Here is a 24,025-nt window from a genome sequence, read left to right on the forward strand (position 1 = left end):
TTTCCTAACATTGCCCGGCAGATGACGTGGATGTGAACCGTTGTAGAATGCCGTTTTCTGGGGCGAACATGTTCTGCGGCTTGAGAGAAATCAAGCGTTATTTCAATTATTGAAGAACAAATTCATGGGTATTTTGTGAAATACTGAAAGTAAAACATACCGCCCCCCCCCCCTTCCCCTCCACTGTTTCCACTACCATTTCGGGACTATACCTCTTCTGCTCGTTAGCGTCTCCTGTCGTGAAGCTTTCCAACAGAGCATATAGTGCGTCCTGTCTTGTTACGCAACGTTGGGAACGCAACAAATGGCTGAAAAATTTAGCCACCAACGTGTATAAGCAGGGTTGAATATCAGTTTGCAGAAGACAAAGGTAAATGTGGGAAATGTCAATTCTAGGTACTTCCATAGCTATGAGTTTTACTTTTAAATTTCATTTTACGTTGACGTTCCTAACGAGATCTTGTGTCGTAAGAATTCACTGTACCTTTCATGTACAGTGTTCTTTGTATGTCGATTTGCTAATGTTCATCGTCTGTAATATTGTATACTTAAATTGTTACTGCTTATTCCGTATTTGTCTCTGTATACATTTGCACATGATTATAAATGGACCCTCTATTAGTCTACCGCTAAGGGTCACCACAAATTGTTTATACATGTTTTCTATTTATTTACTTATGGAAATAAGCTTGAAGCGTGTATGCTGAACAGCGTGGAAAGATTACGAGAACTGATAATTGGCAATCACGCTCTACCATCAATGAAAGAGTGGGCTCATCTAGACAAACTAGTAGCACACGACATTGACAAGCTGCTGAAAACCTAGAGGGCAAAAATAAGGGCGCTCGGGAGGTATTACGAAGTCATAACGGGTAGTGCACCGATACCCTTTAAAGGAAAAGTGTGCGATCATTGCATTCTTCCAGTTGTAGCATACGGGGCAGGAACATGGATGTTAACAAGAAAATTTCAGAATGAGTTACGGAGCATGGTACGACAAATGGGACGGAACGTATTCGACTTGAGAGAACGCCACGCTGCAGGAGGGCTTTAGAGGTTCAACATTGACGGGCCATCTTACATTTGACGCTAAAAGGAAACAAGTGGATCTGGGCAGACCATGTAGTGAGCTGGACGTAGAGCCGGTGACCCATTAGAGCTACACAACGGGCGCAAAGGAAAGCGAAACGCAGTCGAGGAGAGCACACAATTGCAGGATGTATGAAGAAATTAGGAAGTGAGGGCCCAAGATGGAGTCAGGTAGCGCTTGACAGGAATGAGTGAAGGTTGATGGGGGTGGCCCTTGTCTTGAAATGCACTCTAAAAGGCCGATTATGAGGTTGACTTGGATATCACGTGGTAGCGAGATTTCAGGTGCTAGTGCAAGAAGCAAACCGATAAGGAAGTGATAATATAGTAACACCTTAAGATATAAATCAGACATGGACCATTCCTCTCCGTCCATGTGTGTATATCTGCTATGTACATACATGTAGTTTGATGCCCGCAAGCCGAACACTCGTTTTTCTAACTTCATTGCCGCACGGATCATTTACAAGCTCCTAGCTGAAAATGAAGACGTCACTGTCTGAATAACGTAATAACAGAAAGAAAACATAAAGGCAAATCCAGGTTCCGATTTCTGAAACTCATTAATATATTTACGATGCACCTCACATTCTTCAAACTTGTCGTCTTTTATCTGTTTTCCTTCGTTACAGAGCACGTCATTTGATAGCACACAAGGGAAAAAAAGGGCTTTCCCGTACAAACACCAACAAGTGATTACGAAGTGCGCCGTAATGTGGGGCTCCGGATCAATTTCAACTACTTTTGTAGTATATTCGCACGAAACTACGTGGTCGCTCTCTTTTTTTTTTGCATGCTGCCTCCATCAAAATGCACCCGCCGTAGCTGAGAAGTAAACCCACGCGTCAGCAACGCAACGTCGTAGACGCAAAGTCCCCACAGCGGCTAGATCCTAGGAAACTTGTTGTAGCAAAACTTCTTTGCAGACTAGTTGGTTCATACTTGTAAACTCGACTTACTGCGCAACCAGCAGGAAAGAAGAAGGCAGACAGGAAAGAACGCAGGACTGCGTTCTTTCCTGTCTCCCTTCTTCTTTCCTGCTGGTTGCGCAATAAGTCGAGTTTACCTAGGAAACCGTGTATGTAAATAACAAAACACGGATTAAACGAAGCAAAAGAGAACCGTTGCCCTTTATATCTTATTCTGGGAGTTTTCCTTCTCGAGAACGGTATAACGGAGGGCAAAAGCGAAGTTTAACCTTCTACATCGGCTCAACGAGGGAGGGAGAGCTCAAAGACGACCGGACTGGCAGCCTGCCATTTGCGCGAGATGCCGGTGATGACGCAGTAAGGAAAACAAGCAAAGATATATTGAATCACGAAACACCATAATACCCACTTACGTGGCAATCGGAGGATGCGAGGGAAATGAATGCGACGCGGAGTGAGCTTTGACGAAAGGGCAAGGGACGATGAAGAAAGAAGTGAAGGGCTTTCCCGGCTCTTTGGGTGGATCAGGCTTGCTCTCTCTATCTCTCTCTGAGACACTCTCGAACGTCTTTGACCGGTGCATGTGTACTCGCGCCTTGAAATCTGCGTCCGTCAATGGAGCGAGGCGCGTTGAAGCATATCGTCCTGCCTTCCGTGACAAGCACCAACCGCCCCATATTTGCTGGCTTATCAGGCTGACGAGTCGGTGTACTTTCCTCCACCTTGCATCGTCCGCGATATAAACCGAGTCAGGCGAACGCGTGCGGTTGACTTCTGGAGGATACCACCGGCCTTACATTGCGCCGCGCCTTTTAAGTGGTACCGTTCATTCCGAAGCCCACACGCTCACGCACTCCGTCCATCGGTGTTAACGCGTCTTTACTCGCGTCGTCATGTTTCGCTGACGAACCGACAAGAAGGGCTTCGCTGTCTTTTCACGCCTCGATAGTCGCGCGACGTGAGTGTTGTTAGGACCTTCTTTCTTCGAGCGACAGCTGCGAAGACCTTCGATGCTCGCCCAAGGGGCGTCGCGTTGATTGAGTGGTGTTGCGTGCGACTTTCCTGTGAGACACGAAACGGTGAAACAAAACGATTACTGAATCAACGATTACGAGGGGAAAGTTTCTTTCGGAGCGATACGCGAAGGTCGACGCGTGCTGGATGAACCCTCGACCGCCGGTGCGTCAAACGTCGGGAGGTAGTAGATTGTGAAGAGAGGGAGTGCGACGTACAGTTCTTTCGAACATGAGGCTGCAACTCGTGCTGGTTTGTGTGCTGCTACGCTTCACGGTTCAGTGCGTGCGAGCGCAGCAAGACGGGACAAATGTCACCGAAAAGGAGGGCGGTAGTGAGAACGCCGGCGACGAATTGGACTACCTGCCGTTGCTACGAAATGCCCTAGCCGGTGGCTTCGCCAACATGCCAGTCGCTCTGAGGAGAAAGCTCTTGAGTGCGGACGTCACGCCCGAGTGCAACGCGGGCCTGCTACGTACCATGCGGGCCTTTCAGAACCTGGAACCTTGGGCGCTAAGACGTAAGTATGCTACGTACAGGGAAAGCTGTACTCCCCTGCTTTTTGCGAACGACGAGTTAGAAACTTCATTCGCGGATTTAGTTTGGCGCGCACAGTTGCGCTCACGATATTTTACTGGAAATATATTCGAACCACTGCAGAAAAAGATACTGAAAGCAGTAGCATCAGGTCATGTTACTGCGAGTAAGTCATGTTACTCGCACGCACACACGCGCGTGGGGTAACAGTGCTCGGCTGCTGACCCGAAGGTCGCGGGTGCGATCCCGGCCGCGGCGGTCGCATTTTGGGGGAGGCGAAATGCTGGAGGCCCGTGTACTATGCGATGTCAGTGCACGTTAAAAAAACACCAAATGGTCTAAATTTCCGGAGCCCTCCACTACGGCGTGCCTCATATCGTGGTTTTGGAACGTAAAACCGCAGATATTCTTATTATTACACGCACTTTCATATGCTAACAAACCATCGGGCTGCTTCTTGTTTGCTTTGTTTTTGTGCTTCCCCCCTCGCTCTTTCACTCTACCTCTAACTTTCACATTCTCTCATCTCTTTCCCAGTATAAGGTAGCATACCAGCTCTTCTAGAGTGGTTGCCATACCTGCTATTAATCTTCCTCCTGTTGCTTTGGGTTCAGGGAAACTGTCATTTAGGCATGTGACAATATGGCCAACGTGGCTTGTTCTGCATCCGTTTGACGAGTTAGATGACAAATGTTCTCCATTTTACGTGCGTTCTTTCTGTTCCTTTTCAGAGCTTGTCTTTTTCTTTCTGTTTTCTCTAGTCTGACATTCATTCAAAGGCTGATGAACTTATTCGGAGTCTGAGATATTGCATTATTATTCCTAGGTTGTACCATTTTTGTGAAGTGGGTCCGACAGTCGGATACTATCAGGGATCATCGATACTCTTTGCGTTGGAGCATGCTTACATGTCTGCCTACATGAATTGTAGGACAGAGCCGAGTACGCAAGTACACACACACACACACACACACACACACACACACACACACACACACACACACACACACACACACACACACACACACACACACACACACACACACACACACACACACACACACACACACACACACACACACACACACACACACACACACACACACACACACACACACACACACACACACACACACACACACACACACACACACACACACACACACACACACACACACGCACGCACGCACGCACGCACGCACGCAAACAAACACACACGCACGCAGAAACAAACACACGCACACACACACACACTGTAAATAACGAAAAATATCAAGTAGAGAACAGAACCCACAGAAAGTGATGCAATGAGCTGGTTTCCTAATTGCGTCATTGTTGCTTTCAGAAGAAAACAAATGGTTGAAATCTGCTGATCCTAATAACAAACAAATTTTTTACCTCTGTAACTGAACAATGGCATGCAATATCATGAGTCGGTAAGCATCACCTATTCGGACACCTAAAACGCGCAAATTCTGTTGCGAAAACCGATTGAGAAGCGGGAGTCGACCTCATACCAAGAGGCCACACGCACATAGGGCGCACGTATCAATTGACGCACTTTGGACGTCAGTCCTGGTCAGCGAGGAATGATCTGCATGCTTAATCTTGCCCTACTTACTGGAAACTCGCGCTGAACTCGTAAAGAACGATGATTCACGGGTGTTTTACGAGACAGTTGAGGGCCATGGTCGTTTTCTCTGAAGCGTCAGTCAATGCCCCTCGTATCATGTTGAGAGTGGTATCAGTGCACGTCGCTATAGTACTGCTAACACACGCTATGCATGTTTATTAACTCGCGCCGTTACTGTTATTTTTTTCTAGGTCTCAGTAAAGTTGACTCATTGGTAGAACGTTTCTTTCTTTTTTGAGATGTTCAAGTTAACTGACCAGACAGAAACTGAACATCATCGACACAATTTGAAAGCTGATTGGTGAATGAGGAACGATATTCCACCTGCATCGTCCCCATTGCTTCGACCAGTTCCTTTCATATTGGAAGTGACACCAGTCAAGTCGTCCTGTGGGTCCCACACCTTACTTTTTTACATGCAGATTTAGAAGCTAGCCAATAACTAAACGATGAGCGGGACTAAGAAAAGATTGTGATCGCCGAGTGGTAATGCTGCGCATTCTCTTTATTTCGAGGAGTGTTCTTCTTCTTGCAATTCCTTGTACAGTCCAAAACTTCTTGCTTTTGTAATGTCATGGTAGCTATTATAAAGGGTAACAAGATTAGCGAATTGTCAGGGTCCGCGCTAGTAACATGGGATAATAATTATCTGTGATTTAAGACCAAACGACTGGGAAAAAATTGCGTAGTTTTAATATGCATGCTGGACTCCATAGAGTCTTTTACTGAGGGGCAGAGTTGGCGCTCAGCCTTTCCTCCCCCTTCGCACCAGAGAAAGCCGCATACCATATCAGCACCAATCAGCGCCTGCACATTGTTCCAGCAATCGATAGTGTGCATGGTGCTGAAATGAACCTTGCACGAACAAATTTGCAAATTTTTGTATCACGACAGTGACAAGTTTATTTTCCGTGCCCTAGCTTTCATTGCACAGTTAGTCCGGTGTGACTAATTTATTCATAGCCCCTGGAAACTTAAAGCGTTTCTAGTGGTTCGATTATAAATGGACGCACGAACTACCATTATCCCGGCACCCTAAGCAGATCATGCGCGCATTTCAGCGACAAGAAATTGTAGCTGTGCAGTTCACGAACGTTTTCGGTTGGGCGCCAAGCCCTCGTTAGAACGAAAGTAGTACATCCGATTCTTTCGCTACATTTGATCTTAGGACTCTTCACGTTGCTTGATACACTCAGAAGCATTGCTAATACAAAAGTGGGAATGTTCACGGTGTGACAAATAATGTTAAAACTAAAAACAACACAATAAAAGTTCTCACGGTCTCTTATGCATTTGCCTAAGACGAAAGCCATCATCGCGAAAGAGAAGCCATCATCGCCTTTTTCTTCTTACTAGATTGTGCTGCTCCCCCCTCCCCCGAAATCTTTCTGCGCCCCATGCGGTTTCGCAGTGCGCTTGTCTTTGACCACGCAACGATGTCATCTGATGACGTCATAACACGACGTCACGATGACGTCATAGAGTGACCTCATCACATGATGATTTTTACATCACTCGTGTTGACGGCGATGCTGCCGACGTCGGCGTTCGCTCTTCGCGTTTGATGAGGCATCTAAGGCTTTCGTGTTAATACGAGTAATATACCGTGTAGACCGCATAACGCATCACTGGTCAGTGAGATACCGATACTTCTAGTGTGACGCAAGCACTGGCACTCTGCAAGGAACACTGTAAAAAACTAATAAATGTCAGAGACATTCAAGCGAACTAAAAAACAAACAAAAAACACAGCAAACTGAGAGTAGAACGCACTGTACTGCGGCTGCACAATCATCAGTATTCACGCGACTCTGTTTATATAAGCCTCGAGAAATCGCATCAAGGTTGTAAATGAAAAAAAAAAATGCTGCCTTACGTCCCGGTTGTTGTGTGATGTGAATCTTTGTTCTACGATCACTGAATTCTAAGAATTATTTATAAGTATACTACGCCCCACGCTGGCGGCGTGTTCAGATATTACCCAATGAAGCGTAGAGTCTACGCGAACATTCTGCATAGTTATTGAAACACTAACACGTCACAGAAATGCAGTTTCGGCTAACTCAGAGATGGAGTACTGAAGTAGATAAACGACGTTATCCTTGCAACCTGGGAACTAGCCACGAATGTTTAGTTTGGAGGTCTCCAATGGTTCTCCTAGCCCGAGTCGCTGTTGCCATTTGAATGCCTCCTTGACATGGAGATTTGCGACAAGGACGACAACCAGAATGCGAAAGAGCAACCGTGTAAGACATCAGCATATCATGCAAATTTTTGCAACGCCAGCACACTGCATGACGTAGCTCTAGGAAAACCTTTTGTAGGGGGCTATCTTTGCGTCCACACGTGCCAATGTTTTGTTGAGAAGCTTGACGACATTAGGCGCGGACGTGCTGTGCGTGAGTAAAATGTCAACACATTATGGGGGTTCCACGACGTACGTTTGTCTGTGGCACGACGTGCTTCACGGTCAAGTATCGTCCACGCGTGCGACGTCGTCATTGCTTATCTGAGCGAGTTGATCATGTTTCGAAAGGGCAACTAGTGAAATATGCGGTGCTGTTCTTCAGTTATCTCTGAGCAAATGTGTTTGGCAGTAGGGGATCATTAATTGACAATGCTCAAAGTGGCTTCCTTTAAAAGGAAGGTATACTCGCGAGGTTGTGAGGGAGGAGAATGTCGCACCAAGCCTTGTAAAGCTAGAACTATTTATTGAGTGAAGTTGGGCCCATCAAAGTAAGCAACACACACAGTACAGTGGCAGCTGCGGTTACAGTCGCCGGTCGTTAAAACAACTGGTCTGCGAATGTAACACTTCGCCTGTTTATACACCGGATGCGGTATATTAGAGCATAGCCACTGGTTATCGCCTACGTGCGTTTCGAATTGCAGTCAACTATTTGCGTCAGGCGAGCAAGCTGATTAAAGCAATCGAAAACATTCGAGAAGATGCTGATACACCCTAGCGTGGCTTGCACCGAGCGATAACACGTGTAACAGGTTTAGCCGGTGAAATCCGCGCCACAGAAAGAGAAGAAAATAAACTACGCTAGTCACTGTTGTTGACGCTTAGTAGGCTTCTGATGCAGCTTGGTAGATAAACCGCTGTTTCGTAGAAGCATTGTAACGTCGAGTAAGTTAGTAGTTTCCGGTTAGTAAGTGTGTTTAAAAGGTATGGATAGGTGAAAGTTATCGCAATACGAAATGCATGCAAGAAGTTGCTTCTTGCAGCGACGTCGGTATGGTTGTTTCGTTCGTAGTAATCGAATTGTTTGTCGTACCTTGCACAGGTAGTACGCTGTTAGCAATACGCAGTCCTGGCGAGTACGCTGAATTGCTCGACACCGTGAAGCTGTGGAGTGGTTGTGGGGCCAGATTCCTATTCCTGTTTATTAATGAAAAAAAAAACAGTGCATATGTGTTTCACTAGGGAAAAGGCCCCCCATGAATCAGTTTATGTTGTAAAGTCAACTAGGCTGCTGTCAGTTCGCGAACACAAGCATCTTGGTGTATACTTCACGCCGGACCTTTCCTGGAGCCGTCGCATTAATCACGTCACAGCTAAAGCCGGACGTGTGCTGGGTTTCCTGCGCAGAAATGCAAAAAAGTTACCATTTGAGGCCAAGACTCAACTATACATGTCTAACGTTCGATCTATCTTAGATAACGCTTGTGCTGTGTGGGATCCGTGGAAGGCAGGTGACGTGTCCAATTTAGAAAGAATTCAGAACATGGCCGTTCGGTTTGTCTGCTCTGATTAAACCAGGAATTTCAGTGTTTCAAAAGCAAAAGAGAGGCTTGGTTGGGAACTTCTGCACAAACGAAAGGAATATCTGAGGTTGAAACTTTTTCCCAACATATTTCATAACCAAACAGGACTGGTCCCCTCACGATACATTCACAAACCGGATTACTTTTCGAAGCGAATAGATCATGTCAATAAGATAAAGGAAATAAGCTGCCGGACTGACGCATTTAAAATGTCATTTTTTCCCAGGACGATAAGCCAGTGGAATCAGTTGTCTCCTGAAGTAGCAGAAATTACTTCACGTGGAGCATTTTCAAGTTCACTGCTGGGTCTCCAGCAGTGTACTCGCGCGGTTGTGTAAGGCCAAAACTATACTTTGAACCCGAGTTACATTGTGTATATCACATGTATCACTACGTAAGTTGACAGTGAATTGTGTTTATTGTAACGTTGAAGTGTTGGAATCTGTATTCTGTATCGAAATATATTCTTCCCCCCACTGTAATGCCCTTGGGCGCTGTGGGTACTATGATAAATAAATAATTACACTGTTCATTCCGACAAAGGTTGGACCCCGTAGACGAAACGTCATTCAACGAGACAATTCGCGCACGTGTCCATCTATTCATCGTCCACCGTAAGACCCCAAACGAAAGAGCTTCAAATCTATCTATCTATCTATCTATCTATCTATCTATCTATCTATCTATCTATCTATCTATCTATCTATCTATCTATCTATCTATCTATCTATCTATCTATCTATCTATCTATCTATCTATCTATCTGTCTGTCTGTCTGTCTGTCTGTCTGTCTGTCTGTCTGTGTGTCTGTCTGTCTGTCTGTCTGTCTGCCTATCTATCTATCTATCTATCTATCTATCTATCTATCTATCTATCTATCTATCTATCTATCTATCTATCTATCTATCTATCTATCTATCTATCTATCTATCTATCTATCTATCTATCTATCTATCTATCTATCTATCTATCTATCTATCTATCTATCTATCTATCTATCTATCTATCTATCTATCTATCTATCTTATTCTTTCAAGAATTTCTCGCGGTACTCGAAGCAGCTGACGTCTGCTGAATTTATTGTCCGCAAAGCATATCTACGGAAGCCCGCGAGGCGCATTAGTATATTGCAGCTGCACATTACATACACGAACAAAACATTTTTCTGCAACAGCACCACCACCACCACCACCACCACCACCACCACTACTACTACTACTACTACTACTACTACTACTACTACTACTACTACTACTACTACTACTACTACTACTACTACTACTACTGCTGCTGCTGCTGCGCTGCTGCTGCTGCTATCTGCTACAGTTTCAATGTTCACGTCTGTGTTCCGTTTTGTGTGCTATGGCGCAGGAAACACGTCGTAGGTATGGTGACCTATACATTGTCAGTCCTTCTTGACTGCCTCTTAGTCTAAAAATACCTTGGATCTGTATCTTACTTCGTTTCGTTTCACTGTATTCGCATAATATGGCATCGGTAAATAAGCGATATTTCTCTTATCCTGCGATCACAACATCCTTTTTCGTGCGCGTCCTGACGTAATCCTCGTGCTCTTGCAGTGCTGGACGCGTCCGGCAAGTTCCCCACAGGCCTGCTGCAGGGTTCTCGCGTTGACTTGGGTGCCTTCGACGAGTGCCTCGAGACGGAGGTGTTCGACAGCTACGGTGACGTAATCACACGAGGCCAGTACTGCAACCTTCTCGTGTACATCGAGAACTCCACGGCAGTAGAGGGAAAGATCGACAGCTTTTCCAGCGTCCTCCATCCTAAAGTAAGTTGCATTGCAGTTTTACATTGTTACCTTCCAAATGCGGGCAATTCCGATTTCAGTTTACCTGCCACTAGCCGCGTTGCTAGGCTCAAGGACGCGGTTTCGAACCCCGGCCAAGGCAGCCGCATATCGATGTGGCGAAATGCCAACGCCAGTGTGCTTAGATTTAAATGCATGGAAGCGGCGGCTGCATTTTCGATAGAGGCGAAAATGTTTGAGGCCCGTGTACTTATATTTACGTTAAAGAACCCCAGGAGGTCGAAATTTCCGGAGCCCTTCATTACAGCGTCCCTCATAATCACATCGGGGTTTTGGGAGTTTATTCCCCAGATATTATTATTATTATTATTATTATTATTATTATTATTATTATTATTATTATTATTATTATTATTATTATTATTATTATTATTATTATTATATTTAAATGCACGTTAGAAGACTTCAGGTGGCCGAAGTCCGGTAAGATTCCGCAGTTGTCCCGCTAAGAAAACAGGGAGTTTTGCATGCGATATTCTCGTAATGGAATTTTACGCCCAACGTGTGCTTTCGAACTTACGAATTGTTGTTGTTACATCTGTGCCCTTTTCCTTGCCCTCCAGCTTAAATATTTCAAGAACTACTTCTCCGTCGAAGAGCTTCCCGTTGTTCGCATTGCGATGTGCTTCGTAGAGGAATGCACCCAGCGGGATCTGCAAGCTCTGGTCGACGCAGGTAAGCCTTGCATGCAATTACTGCTCGCTGTAACATTGACTCTGCTGACAACCGCTACGAAGAGCGCATGCCGGACCGTTGTTTCTAATATTTCCGTATTGCACCTTCGATCCTCCTTCATAAAACGTAAATTTTTGTACCATTGCTAAGTAAGATTGATGACCTTAACGGCGCAGATGTGTTCCCAAAGACAAGGATCATCGTTGCATGCAGTCTAATTTAGGGGTATAAAGTCATTAGTGTAGTGCGTATAGATAAAGAAAAAAGATGAAGCAAATCGTTGGCGCAATGAAATGCAAAAGGGGGCACAAATGATGAGGCTCGTAGCCACTCCGAAACACAACACTGTCTTTCTAACAGTATGTAACAATATTCTCCTTTGTGATCATTCCTTTGTTGTCTTTTGAAACAGCTGGGCGTAGCTATTTAATTGGAAGTCAACCACCCCCATTTTTCTGTTTTTACATATTTTGATCAAGTAAGCAAGGACATCAATCAGATTTGATTCGCTATTACGAGGTCACTCAATGCAGGCTACATGAACCTAGTGTATTTTGTTTATTTTCGTCTCAGTTTTGAACGCGCGAGTTAGGATACAGGCACTATTCAGGAAGGTGACTGTAATAACTTTCACTAAATGCTCAGATCCGTGACCACTCTAAAAGTTCTTTGCGTCATTTGTTTGAAAATGAGCAGTATAAACGGCGCCTGGGTTCACTTCGACTCAGTAGAAGAACGACGAGATTTTTGTATCATATCAACCACTGTGGCTTAGTAGCTATGGGGCTGTAATGCTTTGAGTAATGTCATAGGTGCGATCCTACAAACGGTGGCTGCTTTCCGTTCAGGACTGAATGCAAGAATTGTCGCGTATACCTCAGTTTAGGGCACATGATAAAGGAAACACAAAAAGGTTTCGCGAATTATTTACCCTAATAACCCTACTCGAAAAGAAGTCCGCGAGACAAATCAGCTGCAGTTGTCATTTCAGAGACAAAAAAAAGAAAAAAAAATGGACGAAGACCTCAACATTATTGTGTCATTGTGATTTTCGATGCGGCCTCATTCTTAGGCTATCTTGAGAGCAAAATTGTCCTCCGTTACGTAAAGTCTTTCCACAGGAACACACAAGATTGTTTAGAAAATACACCTGCGGGAAACATAGTGACATTACAGTGAATGACGACTGGAACTCACGACTTACTAAGAGTGTCGACGCTCGAATACTCGGCCTTCTGAGCACATGGGGCATGGAAGACACGACATCAGACGCCTATAGGGATTCGATATTTCGACCTCTAAATTGAGTTGTGTATCAAATAATCTGCCTTCGAAGTATATAAGGCCTCTAACTCAGAAGCTTCCAATCGCGTGTGGTATCGAACCATCAACCACAATGGTATAAATGGACACCAACCTCAGACCTTCCATGTGTTTATGATGTCTAACTTTCACCATACGAAGAATACTGCGACACGAACAACCTTCCAAGAGTATAGGATGTCGAACCCACGATCAGTAGTGGTTAAGTGAAGGTGAAGCAGGAGTCGCGTGATGTCAATAGTGATGACGAAGATGAGCAAGCGGCCCAATATATACTTAGGCATACTTAGACAACACCAGTCCGTTCCAGTTCCAGCAAATCTTTTAGGAGCTTGCTCGCCAAGCTTCTTATGCTCGCGCCTTGTCCACACACTGCGTGACCGTCGGCGGCGCACACCACGCCGGCGCAAGCGCTAGTTAGGTGACTGCTTGAGGGCCGCACCTCTCGTTTGGCTCGCTTCCTTTCTCTTCGCCGGGAGCTCACTAAGTGAACACTCTTCTTTGCCGCTCCGCAGCATGAACGGCAGCAGCGCGACGGGCTCGCAACGCAGCAGCAGCTCGGGAAGATCTCGCCTTGCCAATAACCAGCCAACACATGATGTCACGTTACGCTCTCCGATGCGTATTGTACGACTGCAAACGTGCCACCACCATAAGGGGCACCTGTATCGATGTTGCCTTCTCGAACTTTCCATTGCGTCCCATCATCGATGATCCCTTGGCAACATACTTCACTGATCATAAAGCAATCATCTTTAAAGGGAAACGAGTCCCCAAGCTCATCGAGGGACGCCCTTCTTGTACTTTGTAAAAGAACATCTCTTGTGTATATGTAATGCATATAGTTCATCCATCATAAAGCAATCATCTTTAAAGGGAAACCAGTCCCCGAACTCATCGAGGGACGCCCTTCTTGAACTTGGTAAAACAACATCTCTTGTGTATATGTAATGTTTATAGTTCACCGAAATGTACATATACTTCATTAAAATGTATATAGAGCATCCAGCCTTACATTAATAAACATTGTGTATGTAATACATATATAACAACGTTGTCACTTCTATATATGATGGTAGAGGAATGTGTACGGAGCATTCGCGGGTTACCCGGTCATCTCCGAGCAAGCTCCTCTAACATCATTCACTTCGTGGATACGGCGGTGAATTTTTTTCTTTCGTTTCTTTACTTTCTTGTTTCTCTCTTTATTTTTTTGCAGTCAAGCCTCGACTGGTGCGCCTTGAGGTGTCTAATTGCGTGACTGCCCAGGTGGAACCATGGAGTAATGCGGAAATCGGAATCATGTAAGTCGTAGCGATGGCACAAATCGCACGGTCATGATGGTATATCCACTAGAATATTAAAAGACAACATTGAGATTCTCCGCAGTCCCATATGCCAAGTATTCAATATATCGTTTGTCACCAGCTCGTATCCAGACATATTGAAAACAGCCAAAGTCGTTCCTGTGTTCAAGTCTGGAGATTCCAATCAACCAGAGAATTATAGGCCTATATCTGTTCTGAGTGTGATAAAAACAGTTTTTGAAAAACTAATTTCCAAGAGAGTGAAGAGATTTCTAAACGAAAACAACGCAATCTCTCCCCAGCAGCGTGGCTTTGTCCCAAGTAGATCGACGTCCACGGCGGTTCTAACACTGTCGCAGTTAATAAATTCCGCACTTCATCAAAAAAAAGTAGTTATAGGAATGTTTTTAGGTATACGAAACCTTTTCATACAGTTTCTCACTCGATACTATTGCAAAAACTAGAAAGTTGCAGAATCACAAATAAATCCCTCAAATTTTGTCCAGTTATTTATTCTAACGAAAACAAATGGCAGTAATAGGCGATTATTACTGAACATACAGCACAGTCACTAGCGGAGTCCCACAGGGATCCGTGCTCGGCCCAGAGTTATTCTCATTGTACATTAATGAACTCCCTACTGCTCTCCATTGCTGAAATGCTCTAATGTATGCAGATAACACAGCTTTACTATTCACATGGGACCCACTCTCTGCACTGCAAATAGATCTCACAGCTGAATTAGAAAGAATTTACTCGTGGTTTGTAAAAACCAAGTTAACTATGAACAGCTACAAAACAAAATATGTAGTTTTTCGATCGAGGAGAAATAACACAGACACCAATAAAATAAATATTACCTTAAATAACAGCCGTATACAAGAAGTTACCTCGATTAAATATGTGGGCGTCATATTTGACCGACATGTACATTGGGAAGAGCATATTCAAAACGTGTGCAAGAAGGTCGCGTACGGATGTTATCACCTCATAAGAGCAACACAGTATTTCTCTCCAGAAATACTGAAAACCCTTTACTACCCGTCTTGTCATTACCATATTGGCTATTGTTTAGATTCATGGGGCGTGACCCACAAGACATACATACAACCTTTACAAACATTACAGAAAAGGGCACTGAAAATAATTAGTAAACCAAACAGCAGCAATGATATAACTCGTGACATTTTCCAAACTCAGCGTGTGTTATCGATAAAGCCTCTAGGCAATTTCAGTTAACAACATTTTGTGTACCAACTTCTGTATTTCTCGAGATTTCTCTTCCGACACGAAGTATGAGACACGCTCTAAAAGGCAATCTGAATTTACCTAAGTGTTATAATATATACGGCGAAAGAGTAATTGAATTCAATGGAACAAAAATCTGGAACACCCTACCCCTAGAGGTTAAAGCCGCACGCAACATTAATCAAACTAGTAAATACTTTTTCATTGAAAACCAGGACATCTAGCGAACCTACATTTATAAACTAGGTGTACTTTATGAAAAAATTTGTTTATGAGGATTACATGGTTTGTTTTATTTATGAACTAGTATTGAATGCCGTTCTGTTAAACTTGTAATTGGCCTGTCCGTCTTATTTTTAACACTGGACCGGAAACTAGCCTTCCTTGGCTATCGGTCCAGATGATTGTATAAGTGTGTTTGTGTGAAGAATCATAAAGCACTTCATTTAAAAAAAAACCAACCTTACACTTTTGTGCATATCGAGATGTTGTTTACAGCTTTGAAATACCCGCCTACTTCCTAGCAAGGGATAAAAAACGACGCGGTTAGTTGTATTTAATGCGCTCGTGAACTTCTTTTATTATTTGCACATTTAGTGGTCAAGGACGTAATAAAGTCGCCTCGCAATAACGAAATACGAATGATGATTTCCCCTTGAACCTCCCGCATCATTTCGTCGTGGCGTCAGAAAGTTTGACGGCATCTGCTAGCGATGTGGTTAAGTTTTCTATTGATGAAAACCTACAAAACTGCACTAGAGAATAGTAGAGACCATAAAGCCTCTATAGAAAAAAAATTGACATGTCGAACGGACATATAGGCTTTGTGCTTCTGGACTGATAATAGGAAAATACCGGCTTTTATTTTTCTTCTAGCAGCAATGAACCTCTCGCTGTGAAATAAACTTAAATAACATTGGAGTAATACACTCATTACCAGTCTAAAGCAATTCGTGTTTCAAGCGTCGGTTGGAAAAAAAGAGAACGCTGTATGCTTGCCCCGAGTTTTTATGCTTTGCTGCTTTTTTATGGCTTGCAGGATGTTTCTGTGTATTCTCCTAGTCATCATCTTGGCCGCCACATTTACAGACCGTGTGATGAAGCTCAAGCCAAAACTCATAGAGAAACATGGTAGGTGTACCGAAGTTCAGTACGTTGATTGCCTGTTTTTTACTTGGACACTGTACGTACGTATCTGTAAATAATTGCGTGCCTGGAATGATTTTCTTTAATTTCCCGATTTTCGTTTCCTTTTGGTTCTTGTGCCGGTTTTAGTGGCTCTTTATTAATTATTGGAAAAATAAAGGTAATAAAAGACTAGCTTTCATGTAATTTTTGCGTGGAAATTATTGTTCGACGCAGTGATTAACCAAGCACATGGCGATGGAAACTATTTTGCACACTGTTAACAAGTTAGACTGAAGCGCGAACAAGTGACAGCATTCAAAAAGCAGTAATGAGATTTTTTGCTTCGTTTGGCATGGTTATTTTTTGTTTCATTTGAAGGCGCATTTGAAGTAACATATTTCAATGAAATTCAAATTTATTTCGCTGAAACATACACTGACGATTGTGCGAGAAACTCGAAGGAACACGCCGGCTGCTGTGTTTTCGCAAGCAGAATAAACAGAGCTTTGAAATGCTAGGTATCTTCACGAGTTAAACAGAGGGACCAAAACAGAGTAATCTAGCACCAAGAGAGCCACCATAATCGCCTAGTAAAGACAGAACCATTGGCGGTGTTAATTTTCGGGTCCAAAAAAATGAGCAACATGAAGAAAAGCGTCACTCCTTGTGAACGGTGACTCTGTGTGTCTTAGTTTCTCACCTTCTTGCGCAAAACAACACCTGTAACACTCATGACGAAAGGTATCGGCGTGTTATTTTCGAATATGTTCTGCTTGATACGAAGGTTCAGGTTATTGATCACCATTGTAACAGTACGACCAAGCGTCATATGGCTATAAGTAATTTAAGACACTGTAGTGTTTCTACAGCAAGCTGCGGTTTCCTTTGCTGGAAGGTTTGCTGCGTAGTGAAGTCATCAGGCCAGTGCGGTCATGGCAGCACGATGCGGCCTTTTGACGCTCGATGTGGCTCCTCTGCTACTATGTTTCATTGGTTGGCCTTCACAATGAGTAGAAGTATAAGGGGCGTTCGAACTGGACGGAAGTAGCGTCAGAACGTCGTAATTTCCTTTGTTCACGTGAACGTCTTCTTCTGCGTCATGACGTCGCGAGACAGCGTGATCATCGGCAAAAGAAACCAGAATTGGATGAAGGAAAAGCGCAACGTTACGCCATTTTGGCTGCTATGAAGCCTATCGTTCTGTTGTTACAATGATATAGAAGACACAGAGCTTCTTTCAGCGAACAAGAACTCAAATGCAAAAAGAATACACCTTAGCATCCTTCCAACGCCGGTATGCTCGGTGCTGATTTTTCTTACTCACTCCAAGTCGATGGGCATTGTAAATGGTGGATATTCATGACTATTCTATTTCAAAAAATGAAATCAAATCAAATCAAACTTTATTTTCACTTCACCAAAGAGAACGTTGATGGCGGGAAAAAGATGCACACTGAAGTGTTGCTTAGCTATTTACCACTGTATTCTTATAGCGTACCAGCATAGGTTTATGTCGACGCGTGCTTGATGTAACCTTTTGGCATGTCTCTTTTTCAGGTGCGCTTAGTGAGCTCACCAAGGGTTTTTCGGTGACGTCCAATACACGTATGTTGCTCCGTGTGGCCGACAAGTCAAACACTGAGCACTACTCCCTACAGTTCCTGCACGGCATGAGGTTCTTCTGCATAGTTCACATAGTCCTCTGTCACAGCGGTCAAACATTGTCGGACAATTGGTGTGAGTAGATCATGAGCCCGTGCATGTTTTTCCCTCTCGGTCTCTCTCTTTGAACAGTTATCGTTTGTGTGCAAGTTTTTTGTCAAGAATTGAGTTCAAGATGTGAGGTAGATGCTAAACTTAGTCCTGATATAACACGTGAACGTAAGCGAACTCTAAAAAAAAGCTATTGCTTAACATCTTTGGATGCACGTTAAAGAACCCCAGGTGGACGAAATTTCCGGAGCCCTCCTCTACGATGGCGCTCATAATCATATCGCGGTTTTGGGGAGTAAAACGCTAACAAGTAATAATAACTTCTATGGAAAAAAAAGGTTAGATTATCAGCCAAAGAAATGAGCCATGAGTCAGAAATGAGCCAGAAAAATATCGGCCATTCATTTAAAGCAGGTCTTACAAAAAGAAATCAGTCAAAATAGTTATGCGTACCATTCTTTGGAAATATAGGTTACCTTGCAAGTCAAAGCAACAAGTAAACCTTCACTCTTTTTTTTAAGGACACGCCCCATTAGCTACATCACTCATGTGAGATTCATATGCCACGCGTTCATAATGTTCAGAACAAATATTGCATTAACCTTCTGTAACTATCTCTTCTGCTAAGCCGCTTAGGTAGAGTCAAAACATCTTTATGATCACGGCTAACTGCATTTGAGATCTACAAACAGCACCGTCCATCTTTGTTCATTCTCGCATATTTTCCTGCTTACCTGTAGCCTCACGTGACTTCGACTAATACGCAATTTCGGAATGATTGTGCAGCACTTAATGCAAACTTCGCATTTCGTTTGGATGTTCACTGAACACGCATAGTGAATAACGGTCGCAGTCCCAAATTCTCGCAAACCTATATTCAACGCAACAACAACAAACAGAGACCTGCGGTACCAATTCAGACTAGGCAGTTTCCAACGATGGTATCTCGCGCGAGAGCGTCGAAAAGACAAACATCACGCAGGAGTAGTAGAACTGGGTGTTTATGTGTATTGCTTCAACATCATTGCGCAACTCTCAGTGTTCCCGACATTCCAATTCGCGCGACATGTAGGGCGAAACAACGACACAACAACGATAGAGGGTGTATGGCCCAGGATGCGTGCGCAACTAGACATCGGCCGCGGATAGGAACTCGTTCTGCAAGCGTCTGGAGCGATTTCGTCATGGGAGTGTACATGTAGAACACGCTTTTTCGTGCGCGTGCGTAGCATGCTTGCAGCAAAACGAACTTATTAAAAGTCCGCGCACGTTCCTCACAGGTGCGCTATAAAGAGCTTATTTACGTGTTTGTTCTCATTGGAGCGACGTGTTTCCTAGAAGCTTCAATTCATTTTTAAGTCCTCATTTATTTTTTCTTCGAAGCTTCGGTGAGGAACACTACACGAGGGGTGGGTATACATAGATAAAAATGAAAGAAAGGAAGGAAAATATCTGCAGGACCCAGAAGCGTTCTGTAGATAAAAATAAAAAAAATTAAAAATGGATAATGGCACGATTAGAGCTGTTCAAAGCAGTGCCCCCTACTATCATTTGTAATAAAGTTCTGCAGCTACGTGCCTGTTAATTTCTCTCTACTTTGTACGCCATAGTGGAGACAATGTCGACGTCCAATGCAGTTGCAAGATAACCCGGCAGACGTTTTCGAAAAATGCAATTTAACCTAATTTCAGAACAAATTTCGCACGCCTTCGGCCATATTTTTACGTGTACGGTATAGTAATGTCATTGCATTCATTGCAAAATAAGGTACGGGCATATTGATTCCTACTGCACTTAGCCACTACATATACCATAACAAGTATGATAGAAAAATACAAAACACAAATAGAAAGCTTCGTTTGATAAAAAAGAAAGGAGATCAGAAGCTGGCTTCACTTCAAACAGGAATCAGTACTTTTCTTTGTTGGTTTTTTCGGTCTTATTTCGGTTGGTTTCAAGTCATGAAAACAACGACTGAGAGTGAAAAAAAGAGAAAGCAAACGAAGAAAATTGCTTTCTTTTCGTAATTTCTGAAAAACCAAGCTGCGTTGGGGTGCTTCTGCTTTGCACGGTCAAGTCTGATATATTATTCTTCAAATAGATTCTGTAATTAATTTTCTATGCCTTTGGTACTAGCACTTCTAGCACTAAGCGCTGTCTGTCTAAATAGAAATAATTTACGTCGATACTGCCTGTTGTGACGAAAGCAAACTTTGCCGTCTCTCTTTTTCTAGCACGTTACCTGAATTTGCTCATCGCATCTGACGAATGGTCATTCATGATTTTTAGTGCTGGATTCAGCAGCGTCGGGACGTTCTTTTTTCTTAGGTAAGTGGAGCGGAATATTTAAGGTAGCAAATATTATGGTATAAAGGGAATAGTGGAACACTGAAGGGCCACTGTTGTGGCGAAAGCGGTGATGTTCCACAGATCTAGAACATAAAGTGTCGACATGAAGCATTTGCATACTGTCTGCACCTTTAAGGGGGGAGCGTGGGTTTATATAGAGTATAAAAGATGCATCGCACCGAAACAGCATTCACCCTACGTCGAGTGCCTTTTCTTTCATCTAATATACCGCCGCAGAGGTCTAGTGGTTATCGTGCTCGACTGCTTAACCGTAGGTCACGGGATCGAATTCCAGCCGCGGAGTCCGCATTTCGATGGAGGCTAAATGACAGAGGTCCGTGTACTTAGATTTTGGTGCACGTTAAACAACCACAGGTCGTCGAAATTTGCGGAGCCCTCCACTACGGCGTCCCTCATAATCATATCGCGGTTCTGGGAAGTAAAATCCCAATATTTATATCATATTGCTTCATCTAATACGGTAGTAACTATGGGTTGCGATGGATTCAATGGTTTTATCAGCCCCATACCGGCTCTACTTCGCATATAGTAGTCCTTGACGAGGTTTCCGTATCTCTCATTGCTAATACTCGATTTGTGTGATTATCGTGCAGTGGCTTTTTCCTATCCCTCACGGTCAGGAGGCAAACAAGAAGCGGCCCGGTTGTTTTCATCATCGGCGTGATTCGACGGTTTATCAGGTGAGCAGCATAGTGCGCCGCTTTGCATGTAATGCACATAACACAGGGGCCTTTAGGCGGACGTCATCATCGATCGCGTGCAGCAGCTTAGGTTTTGCAGACTTTGTTATGCATAAGACTGAGGTCTGTTAGGGTTACCTTCGTCGAAATCAAGAAGAAGAAGTGGGCATGGGCAGGGCATGCAGTGAGAAGGCGAGGTAACCGCTGGTTACTAAATGTAACAGACTAGATTCCAAGAGAAGGCAAGCGCGCGAGTCGTAGGCGGAAACCTAAGCCACTTTCCACCTTCGCCGGGAGAATTGCTTTGCATTAATACAGTTTTTCATTCATTCATTCACCGAAGCGAAATCTGCTGAAACAGCGGCCCTGTGGTCGTCCTGTTTTTCTATGTGTTTTTCTATCGTTTTGTGTGATTTCCTTTGATTATCTGTGATTATGTGTGTTTTACCGGTGATTCGGTTGTGATTATGGCTGACTAAGTGTTTTGGTGTGATTCTTCGTGCTAGTTTGAGATATTGTGCGCTTCACTCTGGGTATTGGTGTTCGATAAGTTTCTGCGTTTTAATGTGACTCTTGGTGCTTCTCTGTGCCGCCGATCGGAAATCCAAGCTTCCCGCCGCTGCTGTTTCGCTTGCAATTCCCGTGCTTGAAACGTAAAACTTGCGCGGCGTCGGCGCTGCCGCTCACGGGTGGGCACCCGCAGCCGATCGCGCCGTGGGGAGTCCATGGAGTGACAGTGCGCGCGCCGGCGAAACACCTGACCTTGCTCTAGTGGGGAGGAGGAGAACGCGTCTGATACAGTGTTGCCAACCGTAGGGTAATTTCCCTTACTGTAGGGTATATTCGGAACCTTTCGGCCAGCGTGGCGTAGTAGGGCGGTAATATGATTTTCTTATAAGACGTAAGGTAATTTCCACATTTTGCTCGTCATGGATCAGCGAAAAATGTAGGCGATCCACGCGACATATCCAAGGGTTACATTCCTTGCGCCACTCGCGTCGCTATTCGCCGAGTGCCATCACGTGGTGCAAGATGAAGTCAAATGTTCAGTTGCGCTACGGCGAAGCCAACTATACGCTGACAATTCGTTTCCGTAAGTTCCATCGTCATCGCCTTCAGCAGGCTATCAAGCTTTTTATCGAGTGTGCGCACGCTAACTATGTGTTTCGCTCATCGGCTCCGGGCCTTGGCGACAAGTTGCAAGGCACGTCGCATTGACACGTGTGTGCAACACTTGAGTGGGTGTTCTGCACATAGCCCAAGCCACGAGCGTAGCCGCACGCGGAATGCATATATGGCGACGGTCACTGATCAGCTGGCGGCCGAAATGCACTCACCTGATTGTCGACCATGCGTGCGTTTCAATCAAACGGCCTTCAAGACAAATATTTCTTGCCTTCCAGCTAAGCGAGCAAAGATCGTGTGCATGCCGAAAATAATCGCACCGTTTTCCGTTGCAAGGTACTGCGCGGTAGCAAAGAAACTTTCTTGAGCTATTCTATCGTAGCATGCATCAAAAAGCTGTGGTGGTGGGATCGGCCCAGAACTGTAAACTTCTTTATGGACCCGACTCGATAAACAGACGCACTTTTGGTCAGAGCCTAGAAATATATAGCTTCACTAAACGCATTATGCCTTCGGTTCACTTAGGCACCTATGAATCACTTTAACATTTCACTCGCTTAATTCGCATTTCACTGAATCCGTCACCTTTAGTCCACTTAATGCACCTTTGATTCATTATATGGCTCACTTGGTTCACTTAATTCACATTTTCTTGTGCGCATGAGCCACTGCTCCACGCCATGTACTGCCCCGGAATCGGCCGAACGCTGTAAAATTGTTGTTGTTCTGCGCGTCGCATGGTCAGCGGACGCGATGCGCCAGATCCAATATCCACATGCAGTTTCGCTGTAAAAGTGATATCTTGCTAAACGCGTGCGAGTAAGCATGCGGCATGCTGTTCGCAACTAGCAGATAAAACGCGAATAGAACATCGCGCATCTGTCTCCTGAGTGCGCGACTAGTGGTCTCACTGCACAGCCGTTGAACATAATCGCGGACCTAAGTGCAACTCTGCTCCCTGCTGGAGCATATACAGGAAAACTAGCCCCTGCTGGCCGAAGCGCCCCTAGCGGTGGTACGGGGAACCTGCCCTGCATGACACCGGACAGACATGCACACTGTTCAGGCTCGACTGAGAACAGCTATACTGTAAAAATTTAGGGGGCAAGATGAGTTTAAGAAGCTTGCGAGAATAACGTGGCCGCATCAAGAACATGACTTGGTTAATTGAAAAAAAAAAGACACATGAGAGAGAGAGGTCTGTGCTTTGCTGTGGGCGTAGACAGTCTGCTGCTGCTGCTGCTGCTCCTGATGATGATCATGATGATGAAGACAGGAAACAGCGACGATCATGTACTGATTGAGCACTACCATTGACAAAAATTGAGCCATTCCTAAAGAGGTCTTCTAGCACAGAGTGATGGCGTCACGCTCTTAGCAGGTAATTAGGAAAGGCTGAAATGCACATGCAGAGAACACTTAGCGATCAGCAGGTCGGGTAGCGAAAAAAGTATGTTGCAACGAAAATGGCAAGTGGAGCGCGATGCCGCCCGCTTTACTGTGAAGTTATAGTTGCTAGCGTTCCCCCATCGCATTGGAGGTTGTGCTTGAAGCAGTTATGCGTCGCTGCGAGTTTATCGTTCACTATAATGTATCGTGCTCACCGCAAAGATCAAAGCAGGTCTACCGTTCCTGATGACCCTAAACCACTA

The 24,025-nt window shown here is 44.3% G+C and overlaps 1 protein-coding gene across 1 annotated transcript in view; it reads left to right on the forward strand.

Moving 5' to 3' along the window:
- The first annotated feature begins 2,608 nt into the window (after nucleotides 1-2,608).
- The window catches only part of LOC119390278 (nose resistant to fluoxetine protein 6), a 38,267-nt gene continuing 16,850 nt past the window's right edge, over nucleotides 2,609-24,025 (forward strand). The window contains exons 1-8 of the mRNA XM_037657855.2: nucleotides 2,609-3,552; nucleotides 10,554-10,765; nucleotides 11,368-11,479; nucleotides 14,022-14,106; nucleotides 16,397-16,488; nucleotides 18,043-18,222; nucleotides 20,433-20,526; nucleotides 21,162-21,248. Coding sequence (XP_037513783.1) covers nucleotides 3,264-3,552; nucleotides 10,554-10,765; nucleotides 11,368-11,479; nucleotides 14,022-14,106; nucleotides 16,397-16,488; nucleotides 18,043-18,222; nucleotides 20,433-20,526; nucleotides 21,162-21,248 — 1,151 coding nt within the window. The 5' untranslated portion in view covers nucleotides 2,609-3,263. The remainder of the gene's footprint in view (nucleotides 3,553-10,553; nucleotides 10,766-11,367; nucleotides 11,480-14,021; nucleotides 14,107-16,396; nucleotides 16,489-18,042; nucleotides 18,223-20,432; nucleotides 20,527-21,161; nucleotides 21,249-24,025) is intronic.

The sequence above is a fragment of the Rhipicephalus sanguineus genome, chromosome 4 (genome assembly GCF_013339695.2).
Source record: "Rhipicephalus sanguineus isolate Rsan-2018 chromosome 4, BIME_Rsan_1.4, whole genome shotgun sequence".
Classification (NCBI taxonomy): Eukaryota; Metazoa; Arthropoda; class Arachnida; order Ixodida; family Ixodidae; genus Rhipicephalus; species Rhipicephalus sanguineus.